This window comes from Megascapheus bottae, chromosome 2 (assembly GCF_031878675.1).
Source record: "Megascapheus bottae isolate mThoBot1 chromosome 2, mThoBot2.hap1, whole genome shotgun sequence".
Lineage (NCBI taxonomy): Eukaryota > Metazoa > Chordata > Mammalia > Rodentia > Geomyidae > Megascapheus > Megascapheus bottae.
The window spans coordinates 36,898,306-36,915,011 of NC_143510.1; the positions used below are offsets into that span (position 1 = coordinate 36,898,306).

Sequence of the window (16,706 nt, forward strand, 5' to 3'; positions counted from 1 at the left end):
TGTTTCAGGCGGCCTTAAGCTTCCTCCCCAGCTCAGATCGCCCTCAGCACCCTGAGGCACTGTCTGGAGACAAGCACATCCTCTTACTATCCAGATCTGAAGTAAGTCCCACACTGAGATCCAGAAAATGCATCTCTGAGCTGATAGAAGAAACATTTGAGAACGTGTTGGCAGCTGCTTAGCTGCAATAAGCAGGGCTGGGTTAGATGATTGCATTCAACAAAAACCACTTACCACCCAAAGGGCATTTAGTGAAAGGCAAATTTACAGCAAAGTATTCTGCCACTTAGTGACTAAGAATTCTTAAATAAACACAGTGTTCCTTCTGCACAGAAATGGAAAGAAGAAACAACTTTATAAACTCACTGGCTAGGGGCTAGAATTCAGTCACAGTGACTGCTTGTTTCAAACCACAGATCCGAGAAGGACATGCATCCAAATCTATACCTGGCATTCTATTATTTAGGGTGGAATAAATTAATTACAGGCTCCAGGAAACATTCTGCATGTTTGGATCAGTCACCCAGATAGCTCTGGATCCCTTGATTGGAAAGAATCAAGGGTTTGCAATATGTGTCTCCCCCCCCCCAGCAAGGAAGGAAAAATTCATGCAAAACATTACACGTCTATCTTTTATAATTAATTTCCCATTGCCTTACTTATACATATTTTTAATAATTCCTGATTTATAAGATGGTATCTGCAATAAAATTTTCTATTTTCCAATAAATGAAAAGAAGGCAGGTTCGCTCCGACAACAGAATGTCACACAATATCTGCTTGTCAGGCCCCAATTTTTACTTCTTACATGTGAGTTAAAGGAGAAGGAATTTATAATGCTGCCTGTGACGAGAACCACTTTCATACACAAATGTGATCTTTTTTTTTAAAGGGTAATACAACAGTACATTTACATAAACTAATCCAAACAATCTATGTATTTGACAATGGCAAACCTCACACAGACGGCCTATTGTTGGTTTACATCTTGGAGTTCTTTATATCGGCTTGTAGCGCTGCTCTAGCTGTCAAAGGTTTGACTTGGACTCTAAATAAATGGTTACAGAAGTGCTGTGCAGTGATATTGGACTTCTTTGCAAAAGAAAACCCGCTGTGTATGAATTCAAAAGCTATTAATTTTTCAGTCAAAAATATTCGTGCCTATTTCTTTTAATAAAGAAATACTGTGCTGAGCTTACTAAGAGATAATGTTGACTAGTGGTGGAGAATTTTCAATAGAGCAGTTAAAAATAAATTTAGTAGGAGGTCTCCTTCAAAGTTATAATTTCCTAGAATGTAAAACACTTTTTTTCTACTACTAATCAAGACAACCTTCTCCCCTTCCCCCTATCTCCTACCAAAAGCTCTTTTCCTCTGTTTGTGGATTGCTCAGTGCTGGTCACAGGGAGAATGCCAAGGACCAACAACGGGACATGGAGATGCCCATACATGAGTCATCCAGCCCTAATCACTTCTCAGGGCACCATGGGCATTGTTAGTGGCATCTCTTTAGCTATATCCCTCTTCCTCCCCACCAGCCTCAGGATCCAAAACTATTATTTGCTCATTGTTTTACTTCATGAAGGAATGGGGGGGTTAAAAAAAACTCTTTGTGGACCTGGTTTCTAGGTGTAGACATTCAAACCTTTTATCCTTGGTGGTTGTGAGGCGGGGGGAGGGGTGAAGGGGACATTGCAGACTTTCACAAAGTCCCAAGGCAGTCACTTCCCTGTGCAATTCATTGCCTAAGTTTGTTCTAGGTGCCAGCCAAGTCATTTCAGGGACTCCCCAATTTGCTTAGCTGGATTCATGTTCTTGCTCAAGTTCTTTTTCTTTTTTTTGCCAGTCCTGGGGCTTGAACTCAGGGCCTGGGCATTGTCCTTGGGCTTTCTCAAGGTTAGGGCTCTACCACTGAGCACCATTTCTGGCTTTTCCTAAATATATGGTATGAAGGAATTGAACCTGGGTCTTCATGCATGCGAACCAAGCACTCTATCACTAGGCTAAACTTCTGGTCCTCTTCCTCGAGTTCTTCTTGAGAGAAAGAATGAATAGAAGCAGCATGTGTGCTTATTGGCTCCTCCAAATTGAATGGCTTGGCTCTGCTTTTCTCCTCACTTCCTATCTGGTAGCCTAACCCATCTAGTCCTACAGCCATTTACTGTGAAATACATGGAAACTAAGGACTCTCTCCTAGTAAAAATGGATGCGCGAAGTGTTTAATGATTTTATGTCCTATATCTCAGTAATGTGTTCTGTTTCAGACATTAATTTTGTCTGCCAACTGCATCTTGGCAAGCTACCATATTTGCTGGGTTAATAGTCTGACTCCGTTTTATTTCTATCATCATAAATCATACATATATGGGTGTATGTTTGCTTTATTTATAGGAAAAAAAATCAGTCAAAACAGATAAACCAATACTTGGCCATTATGCTGCATCATTGCATATTGATTAAAATTGCTGGTACTAACTATAGATTGTCAACGCTCAATTAATTTTCACACAGCAACTCCCAGCAAAATCAAATAAAGGCAGTGTACCTTTAAATTTTACAAATCTTAAAATCAGGAAGCAAAGCACTGTCTCCTTTTTGAATAATCAACTATGGCTACTAGGTCATTATTTTTTGGGGGGATGTAAGCATTTGAGTGATACAAGTGCATAGATACAGATATGCTATAGGGAAGTATGCTCAAGTTTGGATGTGGGGTTTAGAGCCCGTCCTTTCTGCTCTGGTATCATTTCCTTAGCTGAGATGACCTGCTTCAAGATCCAGTTTCAGAGAATGAGAAAAGAAATAGGAGATTCCTAAAACTCAGACATTTTCTCTGTGTGTCAAGTTTGGTCTCTCAGCTGACAGACTGATTTTCACTTCAAAGTCCTTAGAAACCACTTGATGGTGTCCATAATTAAACTTCTTGCAATTTCTGATTTCCTTTCTCTGTTATGATTAGGTAGAACCATGCCTTGTACATTTCTAGCACATCTCTGGGTCTTTGCTGACCCGGGCCCTTTTGCTGTTATTGTCTACTGTTTCTTCTCATTTCTGACAGTTGGAAAGACTTCCTTTGCCCAGTAGGGTTGCAGAAAGGATCTAAGTCCATTAGTTTATCACCCATCACTCTGTTCCAGAGCTGAGAAATTGGGTTCAATGGACCAGGAGCAGGTCTGCCTCCTCCTGTTTCTCTACATGCCTAGCACCTTGGCTTTGCCATAAAAGGGAACAAGAAAGTCAGGTGCATTGAAAAGAAGAAAAGAATATTCAAAATTCATTTTGGGTCTTCCCTGTTTTGAAAACCAGTACTTACGGGCTGAGGGGCGGCTTTGGGTTCCGTAGACTTCACGTGCAGGTGTGTCATCATGGCTTGCAGGCGCTCTTTGTCTTTTGCAAGCTAGTGGGAAGAAAAGGCTCTGTCATTTCTTTGAATCCAGATGCATAACTATGTTAACATCTAAAATTATACATATTTCAAAAAATGATGGCACCATAGCCCATGACAAAACCATTTCTCATTGCCCAAGAGTCTTTGAAATCCATAGGACCACTGCCAAACTCAGTAGCTGGAGGTGCTAAGGTGAGATTTCTCAACACATCGTGCACTAGATTTTAAATGGGAAGTTCTAGACCTGCTGGCACCAAGGAGTCTTGTGGAACATGGACAGCTCAAGGCCTAAAGTGAATCATGCCCATTAGCCAGCCCTTATTCATGAGAGGCTGAAGGAAAATGAGCCAGCTAGCGAAAACTCATAAATTCATCAGTTGTGGCAGTGAAGAAACACCTTGATGGAAAGTGAGCTTCATTTTTACAGGGAGGCAAAAATGAACATGGTACAGGTAGGTGACCCTGACAGGGAAGACTGGGGATAGGAAAGCTGATCAGTTCTCCTCTGTAAATGAAAAGAGAGTAGCTTGTTTGTTTACTCCACATCTGAGGATAAGTTTTTCTCAGTAATTCAAGTAAGCTTTAAATACATCTAAAAATAAAGTTATTGGGGCTGGAAACATAGCCTAGCAGTAGAGTGCTTGCCCAGCATGCACAAACACTAGGTTTGATTCCTCGGTACCACATACACAGAAAAAAAATCAGAAGTGGTGCTGTGTGTCAAGTGGTAGAGCACTAACCTTGAACAAAAAGTGTTCAAGGACTGTGCTTAGGCCCTGAGTTCAAGCCCCAAAACTGGAAATAAAATTAAAAAAAGTTATTGCCAGATGTTGGTGGCTCAGGCCTGTAATCCTAGCTACTTGGAAGGCTGAGATGTAAAGATCACAAGTTCGAAGCTGGTAAGAAACTCCATGAGACTCTTACATCCAATTAGCCACCAGAAAATTGGAAAGTAGAGCTGTGGCTCAAAGTGGTAGAATACTTAGGTCCTGAGTTCAAGCCCTATAACTGACAAAAAAAGAATAACAACAGCAAAACAAAACCAGTTATTGTCCTGATGTTACAGATACATACAATATACCCTCATATGTTACTTGTCAGATACTATTATGCTTTGCATGGTTTTAATGCAAAGACAACTTTGTTACCTGCAAAGGTAACTTTTGTAAAAGGAGCAGGAAATACATCCAAATAAAGAGGCCACTAAAGGAGCAACTGTAGCATCAGGGGGAATTTAGAAGAGATTGATGACGGGGAGAGAGAAGAGAGGAGGGAGGAAAGGGGGAAGAAAGGAGGGAAAGAGAGAATCTGAATGTAGGTACAGGCAGTTATTTCAATGCATTCACAGAATATTTCTCTACAACTATGTCTAGGATGGCAGAGAGACCCATTTCTTCCATGTCACATAGTTTAACTTAAAATGCTTAAAAAACTATTTTTTTTACGGCGGGGGGGTATCCTAAAATTGATTGTATTTCCAACTTTTAAAGAAAGTTACTTTCTGAAGGGAAAGGAGTCAGGAACCAGGGGAAGACAGAGGAAAGGGAAAGGGCAGAAGAGAGAAGCAGCTTTTGGCCTATCCACTCTGGATGAGTCAGCCAGTGAGCTATATCACATTTGATTTTTTATTCCTCTTTATCCCCTTGTGGTTCAGGGAAGAATAAATTAAGAAGAGAAAAAAAATTAAAAACCTTATAGCATTAGCATTTATCTTTCAACAAACAGGAAATGAAAATGATGCCATATTAGGAGCTATTTTATGTTATTCGCCCTCTGTTCTTCCTTTTTTTTTTTTTCCCAGTCCTGGGCTTGGGCTCAGGGCCTGAGCACTGTCCTTGGATTTTCTCAAGGTTTAGCACTCTACCACTTGAGCCTCAGCACCACTTCCACCTTTTTTCAATGTATATGGTATGGAGGAATCAAATCCGGGTCTTTGTGCATGCTCGGCAAGCACTCTACCATTAGGCCAAACTCCCTGTCCCTCGCCCTCTGTTCTTTACCAAGTTATTGAACTGCCAAAATAAAAAGATTCTCTGAACACATAATGCTAAAGGAATTTGGTTTTCCAAAGTGGCTGGGTTAAAACAATTAAAATGTTGGAAATGACATTTTTGTACAGTAATTCATTTTTTGAGGGGGTTATACTTAAAAATATTAGAACTAATAAAATATTTTGAAAACACTGCATTTTAAAATTGTAACTCTTCACAAACAAGAAGTGGTCTGCCATCCTTCAGGATGATATTTACTGGAGTCTGCTATATATTGATTGAGTTTTAATTTGGGTATAAACTGTTGATATAGCAATTACAGACACTTGTATTGGGTTAACAAAAAAATAAATCAAAATGCCTAGTATCAAGCCATACACCAGTGGCTCACACCTGTAATCCTAGCTAATCAGGAGGCTAAGATCTGAGAGTCATGATTCAAAAGCAGTCCAGGTAAGGGCCAGGAGTTTGTCCTAGTGGTAGAGTGCTTGCCTAGTATGCACAAAGACCCAGGTTTGATTCCTCAGTACCACATACATAGAAAAACCTGGGAGTGGTACCAAGGCTCAAATGGTAGAGCTCTAACCTTGAGAAAGTCTAAGGACAGTGCTCAGATCCTGAGCTCAAGCCTGGGACTGGCAAAAACAAACAAACAAACAAAAAAGCACTTCAGGTCTGAAAGTCCTTGAGACTTTATCTCCAATTAACCACGCCCAAAAAGCCAGAATTAGAGCTATAGTTCAAGTGGTAGAGCACTAATCTTCAGTGGATAAAGCTTAGGGACAGTGCACAGGTCCTGAGCTCAAACCCCAGGACTGGCAATATCCCCTCCCCACGCCCCCCAAAAAAGTCCAGCATCAAAAATGAGCATCTGTGTGTGCATGAGTATGTATGCCTAGAATGCATATACACAGCCATGTGTGCAACCCTGAAGGAAAGGACTACAGGGAATGTATTCCTACTTTTCCAGGAGAACAGAGAATCTACCATCCCATTCAAGGCCTAAGGGGCCTCAATTCTACCAAGTTAATTCTGTTTCTTCAAAGATGGGCAAAGTGACCTAATAAGGCAAAAAAGCCAGCTTTTGTTTTTCTGCTTGGTGAGTGAAAAAAAAAAACTGACAAAGAATATAGCCTTGGATGTGTGTTAGGTATTTAATTAGTGATAGCCTTAATGAGAACCATATCAACAAATAAAGGAAGACACCTGCCTGCCAAATATACTGTTTGTGTTTAAGGCAAAAACCACCACACCTATTCCAACCACATTCTCTCTCTACAATGGCTACCTTGCATTTTCTAGGCTCACTGGCCCTTCAAAAAGGCTTTCACATTCTTTATTACTTTATAATGCCATCATTCCATGAGCTCATCATCCCCATCTATTTTGCCAGCACTCTGCATTAAGAGAATACAAGCATTTTATAGTAGCAAAAGTAACCCTATACTCCATCTTATGCTGCAGATTTCACGAAATACCAAGAAAAAAAGAATGAGAAATTCAGTTCAAAGGTCAACTTCAATTGTTTTTTAAAGTGGTATCAAAAGAGATTTGTTCTCTGAAAGTTTTACTTTTGGGGAGAGAATGACTACGTGTTTGTTTTTTTTTCAAGTATGACAGAGGGGCTCCAAATTAGAGGTTGCTGCTCAGACAAGGGATATTTTAATATAGATTTGTGCATTAAACCTGTGGAAAGATGACCGGAAGGAAGAGGGTCATAGATACAACAATCACACCGTGCTGTGTTCAAATCCTGGGTGTGCATGTGACTGAGCATGTTACATAACCTTCCTAAGTATTTCATTTCTCCTTCTAAATATGGAATAATTATCTCTGAACTCTGAAGGGGTTGTTCTGAAGAGAAGATGAAGTTTTGCACAGAACAAGCGATTAATGCTTTATGGATGTTTAAAAATACCTACTTTTTCTTTTTCTTTTTTAAAGTTAAATCGGTCTAGTCTAGACTAGAGTGGCTGAGTATGTGTTTAGAATCTGGATCTATCTAATAGCAGTTCAGTGGATAATGCAGGTGGGAGAAACAGAAAGAGAAATAATTTCTAGATCTTAAAGAACAGGATTGACACTTGGGAAAAGCAAAGGCTACTTCTCATAGATTTATGTCTCTGGTTCTTACTGTGTCTTCCCCTCATTCTGGGCAAATGTTTTCCCCTATGGCTGATATAGGCCATCCCCTCTCCTATTAGCCATGGCTTCAAATTACGTTTCAGATGCCTAGGCTGCGGACAATCGGAACTTCTCCATTGCTCTGAAGCAGTGATGACTGCCGGAAGGCTAGGAGCTCCATTCAGCTTCTTCAAGGACAGAAACGTGAGAGATTAGACTCATTCTTTTAGCAGAGAAGAGGGAACAGGGTGTGGGTTCATTTCACATCTTTATTTTCCCTGTGATTGGGAGGACTCATTTTACATCCATTCTTGGCAGAGCTTACTCGGGAGATACAAAACTTAAATTAAGGAAGGCCTTTCTATCTGTCAAAGGCTAACTTTCTAGAGACAGAAGAAAAGATAGGTGTTCAAGCCATTCCTTTACGTTAATAAGGATGATTGTGACTGTTATAGATCCTGTGGCCCTAGTTCTATCTTTTTAGTTGGGGAAACTGAGGCTCTCAGGATGAAGTCATGGAGGAGAGAAGGTATTTCTAGTCTTATTAGCAGCCTAGTTTAGGTTCCTTGATCCGGGTGGACTATGATGCAACCTCAAGGTATGATGCAGAACCACCAGGGAGGAGTGGGGATGACAATTTTAGCCACAAACACATCATCATCATCATCATCATCATCATCATCATCATCATCATCACCCAATGATTTCCCTAGAACTTTGGGTCTCACCTAACCTTGATGAAGACAACCAACCCTCTGAGGGAGAGATCTAGAAGGAAGCATTTTGTAAGAAAAAATAAAATCAGATGAGTGGGAGAGACACTATGGTCTCCCACAGGCTGAGTTTGCTTTAACTGCATGTATCCCAAAGACTTTACTCTTTACTCTGGCCTTAAGAGTTCCCACTCAGTGATTTAGAATAGACTCAGCCATACTGTTCTCTAAAGTATATATAATCAAAAGAAAAAGACCACACACACACACCACACACACACACACCAGTCATTCACATTCTTCTACCAGACTTTACATTTACCAAACATACCTGGACTCAAGTTATCCATCTCTGATAACTCAAAAGCCTCCCAGAGTTAGCACTAGTGAAAACTTTAAACCTTGCTCTATTACCAAATACAGCATTTGGGTGGAAGAATCTACGGCTCATTTCACCTCAATCAAAGAATTTCCCAGCCTTTTTTTTTTTATTGTGTTCTGTCACCATCTTAACATTCTCCACGTGTTATTATTAAAGACTCTCTTGACATTTAAAGCAGACACACACTGACACTCAGTCATAGTCTAGGAATTCTAATGCTCCCAGAAGTTAGGCAGGATTTTTAAATTATGAAAAATAGGCGTCTTGCTTTTCAAAGAAGAACATGAAAGGGAGAAACATAGACATTCTCCCTTCTTTTCCTTGGCTCCAGTCACAAAACAGGGGTTATGGGACACTCTGATGCCCTTAGCCTCAGTTTGCACTGGGCTCTGAGCTTGCTGGTGGAAAGGCGCTGTAAGGAAATGTACTGAGCACTGTCTAGGATGGATGTTATATTTGCTGAAGGCTAGGAGGCTGGCATGTCACAAATAACCATGCTAATGATGGAGTAAGCATATGTAAAGTAATTGATTTGTGTTAGCTTTCATGTCTACCTCAACAACTGAAACTTGGGCACTTGTGTCTTGGCTGGCATTTTCTTTGTGCTCAAAGCTTCTAGGGTAGATGATTTAGAAAACGTCAGAGTGATTCTGAGAGTTACTGTGCAAGCCTGCCGGGTGGCCAGAGGCTGCTCAGGAGAAAACTCCTAGAGGCAGAATAAGAAACCGTGTTTTAAAGCCAGTCATTTACAACAGGAGTTAGAGGCCCCATTCAGCTCATTAGGCAGAACCCTGCAATACAGAAGTGGGGGGGGGGCACAAAGCTGAGCAGCCCTGCCCAGACCTTTGCCATTCAATGCTGACTTGGAACAAGTCAACCTGCCCTTCTAAACCTCCTCTGTGAGGTGGGTGACCACAAATGATTTCTTTGACTGGGAAAGGCCCAGAACCTTCCCCAGGGCCCAAGCAGCAGTAATGATACGTGTAATTACAATGTTACACATGTACTTCCAACACAACACAGTCCCATTCTCAAATGTTACATTTTTCTTTTGTAGCAAGTACTCCAGTGTGAAGACTGGAGGGGGGATTAAACTGCTGAAACCTCACCCTGATATTTCAGGGGGTCAGTAAGGGAACTACTCAAGCTTAGGGAACTAATTATAACGTCTCACAGAAAGACATTCAGTAGATCACTTCCACAGCCAGTGGAATGACTAACGCATCTCACTTTGTCCAAGGCTTTCCCATTTCTCAAATCTTGGATGTTTTCTCAATCCTAGGCAAGAAGACAATGATGGTTGGTCCAGTAGATACCCTTGATCTTGTTAGCCAGATAGATGGAGGTCAAAAAGAACCAACGAGTCCTTTCGCCAGCCTCATCCCTCAGCCTACACTGTGGGTAAAATCTGAAGTGACTCCCTGGAGCTGACATGTCCCTGTGGTGAGACCTCTCGTCCCTTGTGTGATGGGGTGTGAGTAACAGCCTGGGCTTCCTTCCCTCCTAGACCATGTGCTAAGGGAGGGTGACCCCAGTTGAATCCTGTGGATCCAACTTTGCTTATCTGTAATGCCAACAGACATTGGCCAAGAGTGATGGAATGGAATAAAACTATGGATGAGCAAAAGTTGCCACCCTGCTACTCCCTTCCTTTCATGGAGAAGCAGAGTAGTCTCTGTTAGGTTGCCTCCTTATCCTCTTGTCTAAAGGCCTGTTAGAGGTTCTACAGGCTAAGGGCCTAGAAATATGTCTTGATTCTTGTTCGCCAGTCACGTGATAAAAATATAACTCTCTCCAAATGTGTTCATTTTTTTACTTATTATTATTCAAAAGACATTATCTATTGTTGCATAAGGATATGGCAGAATCTACATATCACCAACCTTTGTGGCCAGAAAACAGTTATGATATTGTTTTATTGCCTGTCCTGGGTATTGAACTCAGAGCCTGGGCACTGTCCCTGAGTGTTTTTGCCCAAGTCCAGCACTCTACCACTTGAGCCATGACTCTACTTCCAGCTCTTTTTTTTTTTTTTTGATGGTTAACTGGACATAAAAGCCTCATGGACTTTCCTTCCCTGGTTGGCTCTGAGCCATGATTCTCATAATTTCAGTCTCCTATGGCAGATTACAAGTATGGGCCACCAGGTGCATGGCAGAAAATGAATTTCCTAATACTACTCATTTCTCCATTCTAAGAAAACAAACTCCTAAATTTGAGGGGTACCCCGTCCACCCCCCCCGTTTTTGTGTTACCTTATCTGCAGCCTGAAGGTCGAAAGTTTGTTAGCCTGACTTTCCACTGCAGTGACTCCCTGGATAAATATGGATTTCGATCCCTAAGTCTGGGCCTAGAGGACAATGAGGGCCTAACTATACTGACTGGAGTGGGGGAGTTGGGTGGCAGTACTCACTCCTAGCATTTTCTGGTTCCCGTGCCTATGTCGCCATGTCCTGATGGGATGGGGAGTGGGGTTGAAGAAAGGCTTCATATATATATTTCATGACTGATACAGGAGCTTGCCCTCTTTCCAATTCTAACTCTAGCAGCAGAGAATGCTTCACAAACAACATCTTAAAAATATATCCCTTGACTTGTGAAATCTGCATGGTAGTTTTAAGCTTCCGTGTACAGTATAAGGAGCTCAAACCACTTCTCAGGTTTTAGGATGATGTCCTAGGTAACAGCTGGTGTTTACTCCCTCTACTCCATTGGTGAAATAATTAAGAAACCTGTCTCTGTCTTTTTCTGTACAAATATAGGATAAGAAACATTCTAAACAAACTGAGCAAGGTAGCTAATACCCAGGGCCTTGTACAGACCATCCATGCCAGAAGTGGGGTACCCCCAGCCTGTGGGTGAGAGAACAGAGCAAGATACTCAGAGGAAATTGCCACAGAAAGGGCAATGGAGCCCAACTTTGCCTCCACTGTTATTCTGGAGGCTCTGGGCACTTGCTCCTAAGGAAGATTTTGTGGGTATCATGACTCTGAGTTAAGAACATTCAAAAGTACATTTCCAGACAAAAGTGCCTGACATTGTAAATGTGACAGTACAAACATGGAAATGTTGAGCTTTAACCAAGAAGCTGCACAGGAATAGAGCTTTGAATCTAATTTATATATCTTGTCTCTCAAATGAGCACAAAGGTACTAGGCTCTGCAGTCTCTTTTAGGGTTTTGAACTCAGGACCTTGAGCTTTCTAGGTAAGTATTCTCTTAGTTGAACAATCCCCCTCAGTTCTCTAATTCTTGGTAAAAGCTTCTCTCAACTCTGTATCTCAAGAGCAGGATTCTTCAAATAATAAAAAACTGGGACTGAGAATAGAACACCATAGCAAATAATTTAATTTAGCATTTATGAGGCCTTAGATTTTACTCAGGTAACACCAAAACAACACCCACAAAAACTATAAACTGCTACGTTTCTTCCATTTTCTTTTTGTCGAATTAAATAATACATAATGAGAAGTGGCACTGTGGCTCCAAGTGGAAGAGTGTTAGCCTTGAACAAAAGAAGTCAGGGACAGCGCCTAGGTCCGGAGTTCAAGCCCCACAAACAACAACAAAATAAAACAAAACACTAATGATTAACTATCCTAAATTGCTTTCTGGCACTGACATTCTTTTGGGCGGAGGCGGCGGCTGCTGCTGCTGCTGCTGCTGCTTCTTCTTCTTCTTCTTCTTCTTCTTCTTCTTCTTCTTCTTCTTCTTCTTCATATTATTATGTTAAGAATGCACTGGTGTCAGCTAGCACTATCTAACAAATGGATAGTTCCATGGCAAAACCATTTTGAGGTCCATTTTTCTAGAATGAAAGAAGCTGCCTGAATTCCTTGAATCACTATTATACTTTCTGGTGGCTCCAGAAAGCTTTTTCTTATGTAATAGCTTCTTGGAAAATGTTTTCTAAATGAAATGAATTGATAGTCCTTGGCCAGCTTTCTACAGGTCCCAGGATTGGCAGGCTCTGTCACATAAGGGAGCTGGTGGGGTACCTGACAATGTGACCACTAGACAAGTTTCATATGACATGAGTAAAATGGGCAGAGGCACGAAGGGGCCAGCATTACACTGGGCAGCCAGACACTTAAAGGGAACAACTGGTTAATAATATAATAGAGATTGTTTCTTTTCTTCCCCCTCCTGACTAGGGGTTGCTTGAAAAACTTCTGTAGGAGCCAGATCATAAATATTTTCAGCTTTGCAAGTAATAACAGGGAATCTGGAGCAAAAACCCATCTCTGCCATTTTAGTGTGAAAACAATCATAGATCATCAGTAAATGAATTGGCAAGGGCACAGCAGTATTTCACTATAACTTTGCTGTATGGGCAGTGAAATCTGAATTTCACATAATTTTCATTTGTCATGTAATGTTACTCTTCTTCTGTTGCTTGTATCCCAACTATTTAGAAAAACCTCAAAATGTTTCTCAGCCTATGGCACTAACTCTGGCTAAATACTATCAATGATACTCAGTCTTTCAGGAGATAGAACCCAGTAGAACAAGCCAGGTCTTTCCTCTACTAGAGCAACTATCAGGCAAAAAGTATAAAGAAGTCCTGGTAAGAAGCATCACAGGTAAGTACCACACTACCTGTAGCCACATCATCCTCACTTAATGATGAAATGCGTGAACACATGAGTGACACAAATAATGGAAACCTACTCCCGTCAACCTATCAGTTTATACTCCTTCCATACCCACTGAAAGAATTCGACAAAACTCCCTGACTAACCCATACTGATGGACTCACACTTCTGTTTTTTCTCACCTTGGGGAAGAATAAACAAAAATTACTAAGACAAGTAGGTATTCAATTCCTGGGCAAATCCTAGCTCAGTACACAAATATAAGTTAGGAACATCTGCCTTGTTAAATCCAGACAACTCTGATAAACAGCTTATTTAAGTGAATCATGAGAACTTAAATTTTTACAGGCAAAAGCATGTATCACTTTATAAATACCATTTCCAACATGTGCATATCCACAGAGCAAGACCCATGAGTTTTTTGGGTCATGCCTATATCCTAGCTACTTAGAAGGCCTTCTAAGGGGAGGATTGAGATTTGAATCACGAACAGGCAGGAAAATCCCTGAGACTCTTACCAAAAAAAAAAAAAACCAACACATTAGAAAACCAGAAGTGGCACTGTGCTCAAGTCATAGAGCACTGACCTTGAGCAAAAAGCTCAGGGTCCTGACCGTCCTTCCCCACCCTAAAAAAAAATCGTGAGTTTATTCTGTCTGATTCAACTTTTTAAGGGCTTACTGTGCTCTGAGAACATTTGAAGATGAGATTAAACCCTATCATTTTCTACCTTCTCCATAAACTTGTTGAAATTAAAGATATTTCCAAAGATTTATATATAAATTGGAGGTTTTATTATGTATCCTTTCCTTGTATAAATATTTTACTGTCCTAATAAGTTTATACTCAATACTTTTAATGGAAAATATTAATGAGCTCAGGACAATAACTTTTGAGAAAAATTCTACAAAAAATGCAATTTCTCATATACAAAATTTCATTTAAAAAATCTTTTCTATCTTGAAAAGTCACAACAAAAAAAAGTTTAAGTGTGTTTGGGCAGATTTTTCTCTGCAACTATTTGAAGCCATAAATGACTTAACTCAGTAAAATTCCAAATGTAATTATCTTCTGTACTTAGCCTAGGGCTCTCCATATATCTCGGCATTGCTGTCTTGCATACCAAATAGGCTTTTCGATGGCTGGTACCAATATAATGTACAACATTGTCTTAATTTCCCCGAGTCGGCTAACCTCTTGCCTACACTGAACCAGCCAGAGGAGGAAGCTCAGTGAGTCATTGAGCACTCAAAAGCATTCTGGATCTGGATGGCATAAATGGGGTTTGCAAGGTCAGGCTTTTGCAACTGTACATTTTAATCATCTCCATTTCTGACCCAATTTTAACTTTTAGAAACGAATTTTCTATTAATTATGCCAGAAAGGGGATTACTGTTGAAATGTGGTAGCTTATCAACAAGTTAAAACCGGAAGTAGAGCCACATTTTTTTTTTAAATGTCCCCATCTCTCACAATGCTGATTCTCCAAGAAAGTCTGCATCTATTTCTTTCCCCTAAGCCCCAAAGAGATCCGACACAGCCCAGACAGCCCAAAGGTTTTCCAAGCACTGTCTACAGGAAGCATTTACATATATACATTATATGTATTATGTATCTTGAATATATATGTATGTATTTGGAACATGTAAACTCTATTGAAAATTCAGGGATAGAGAGAAAGGGGACAGTGAAAAGCAAGAGTAACAGATCACCATCTACCCTCTCTTGTGACTTTGAAACACATGCCTTTAGATGTGCCTCCTCATCCCCTAATTCCTGCCTTGGTCTCACAAATTTGTTCTTTATCGATTCTCATTCATTCATTCTCTCTCTCCCAGCTGGTCTCCCAATATCCAGTTTAATAACATGAACAACTTCTGGGACTTAACACCAACAACAGAAAACCAAGTTGGAAGGAGAAGAGAGAAATGGGCAAAATGTGATGGGGGGTGGGAGGGAAGGGCAAGGGCAAAAAAGACAGTAAAGCCCAAAGTGGTAACTGAGCCAATGGTTGAAGAGAAAGGCATCTGAACAGCAGTTGTAGCCCAAATCAGAAAGTGAAATAACATAAAATAAATAATAATAAAAGGACAAGCTCTTGGACATTCCATTCAAGAACAAGCACATAGAGACTCATCATAGAATACTACGGAAATGTGGAGGTGAGGAATACTGGGGTAATATCAAAAAATAAAGGTGGCTTTACCTGTAGCTCTAACTGCTGTACAACCTGCATTTGTACTCTACATTGAGCTGTACTTCTATCGTCCAACGCATGCTCACTGTTGAGATGTCTGCAACAACACACAGAAAAACCATTAAGTGAGATGGAGAAACAAAAAGGAAAAGATAAGTTACCAGGATGTTTAGGCACAAGCTGGGGAGGGGTAAGTCCATCAGGAGACACAATCCTGTAAAGGGCAGCTGGCCATCTCCCATCTCTACCCTGTGACTTGTTATTCCATACAAATGGGCCCAAATGGGTTCTCCAAACTATGAATCGGCCAGGGAGACACTCTACCCAGTATCCAGAGATCAAACCATGTATACTCATGAGAAAACTAGGGAGGTTCTGGTGCATTTCAGAGGAGCCAAGTCTGTATGGCTTTGAAGAGCATTGTTGGCTGGGAAGAAAATTGGCTTTTATAGATCTGATCACATGTCCTCATAATGAAAATGCATTAAACCAAATATTAGAAATGGCAACAGGAAGGAAAATAACCTTAAATATAAGAAACTTGAACCCATAGGTACAGGTCATATACCAACAACAGAAGAAAAACAGGTGAATGTTTAAAAGAACACTGTCCTGGTAGGTCCCTGATGTAGTGCTATGACTATCGGGTTTGTGGTTGGGTTTGACCTCATGTTGAATATGCCTTTCCTGTGGTCCTTTCTGTATTTATTAGACATTCCAACAGGGAAAAGGCTAACACATTGAAATTTCAATCAGCTATAACATATGCAGGAGCGCTGGTAATCAGAGGGTTGAATCACAGCCTAAAATCTTAAAAATAAAAATTCATGTTATCCACTTCACTCAATGCTTTCCTATGAGTGATACAGAGAGAGATTAGCCTTACATTCTACTGACAAGAAACATCCCGAAATTCAGGCCAAAACATAATTCACATTTAAGATTAAAAAATCAACATTTCAATTACAGGGAGGGCTGATTTTTTAAACTTTTCAGTGTTTGTCCTGAATGTATTTTCAATAAGAAATTGACAGCCTAGGTTTGTAACCCTCTAAAAAAAAACAAAGCCAAATGTTCACCTTTAGTTCTCTCCTAGATAAAATTAAAGCTCAGTTTTGATAATGGTGAGATTATTCTAGAGCTACTTTACATTCTAGAACTAAAGAAAGCTTATACCTTAAAAACAAAAGGAGTACATATTTTTGTGATTTTCATATTTATTTATCACTTCACCAAAACAAATAAGACACATTACAATGAGCAGTAGGAAGGAATCTTCAAAAATATTACCCCCAACTGGATGCCAGAACAGTAACT

General features: G+C 40.3%; 1 protein-coding gene across 2 annotated transcripts in view; it reads right to left on the reverse strand.

Annotated features, from left to right (window-relative positions):
* Foxp1 (forkhead box P1) overlaps window positions 1-16,706 on the reverse strand; it is a 574,139-nt gene that overhangs the window by 25,491 nt on the left and 531,942 nt on the right. For both annotated transcript variants that reach the window (XM_090323968.1, XM_090323960.1), the window contains 2 exons: window positions 15,399-15,486; window positions 3,314-3,397 (listed from right to left, as the gene is read on the reverse strand). In XM_090323968.1, coding sequence (XP_090180094.1) covers window positions 3,314-3,397; window positions 15,399-15,486 — 172 coding nt within the window. The remainder of the gene's footprint in view (window positions 1-3,313; window positions 3,398-15,398; window positions 15,487-16,706) is intronic.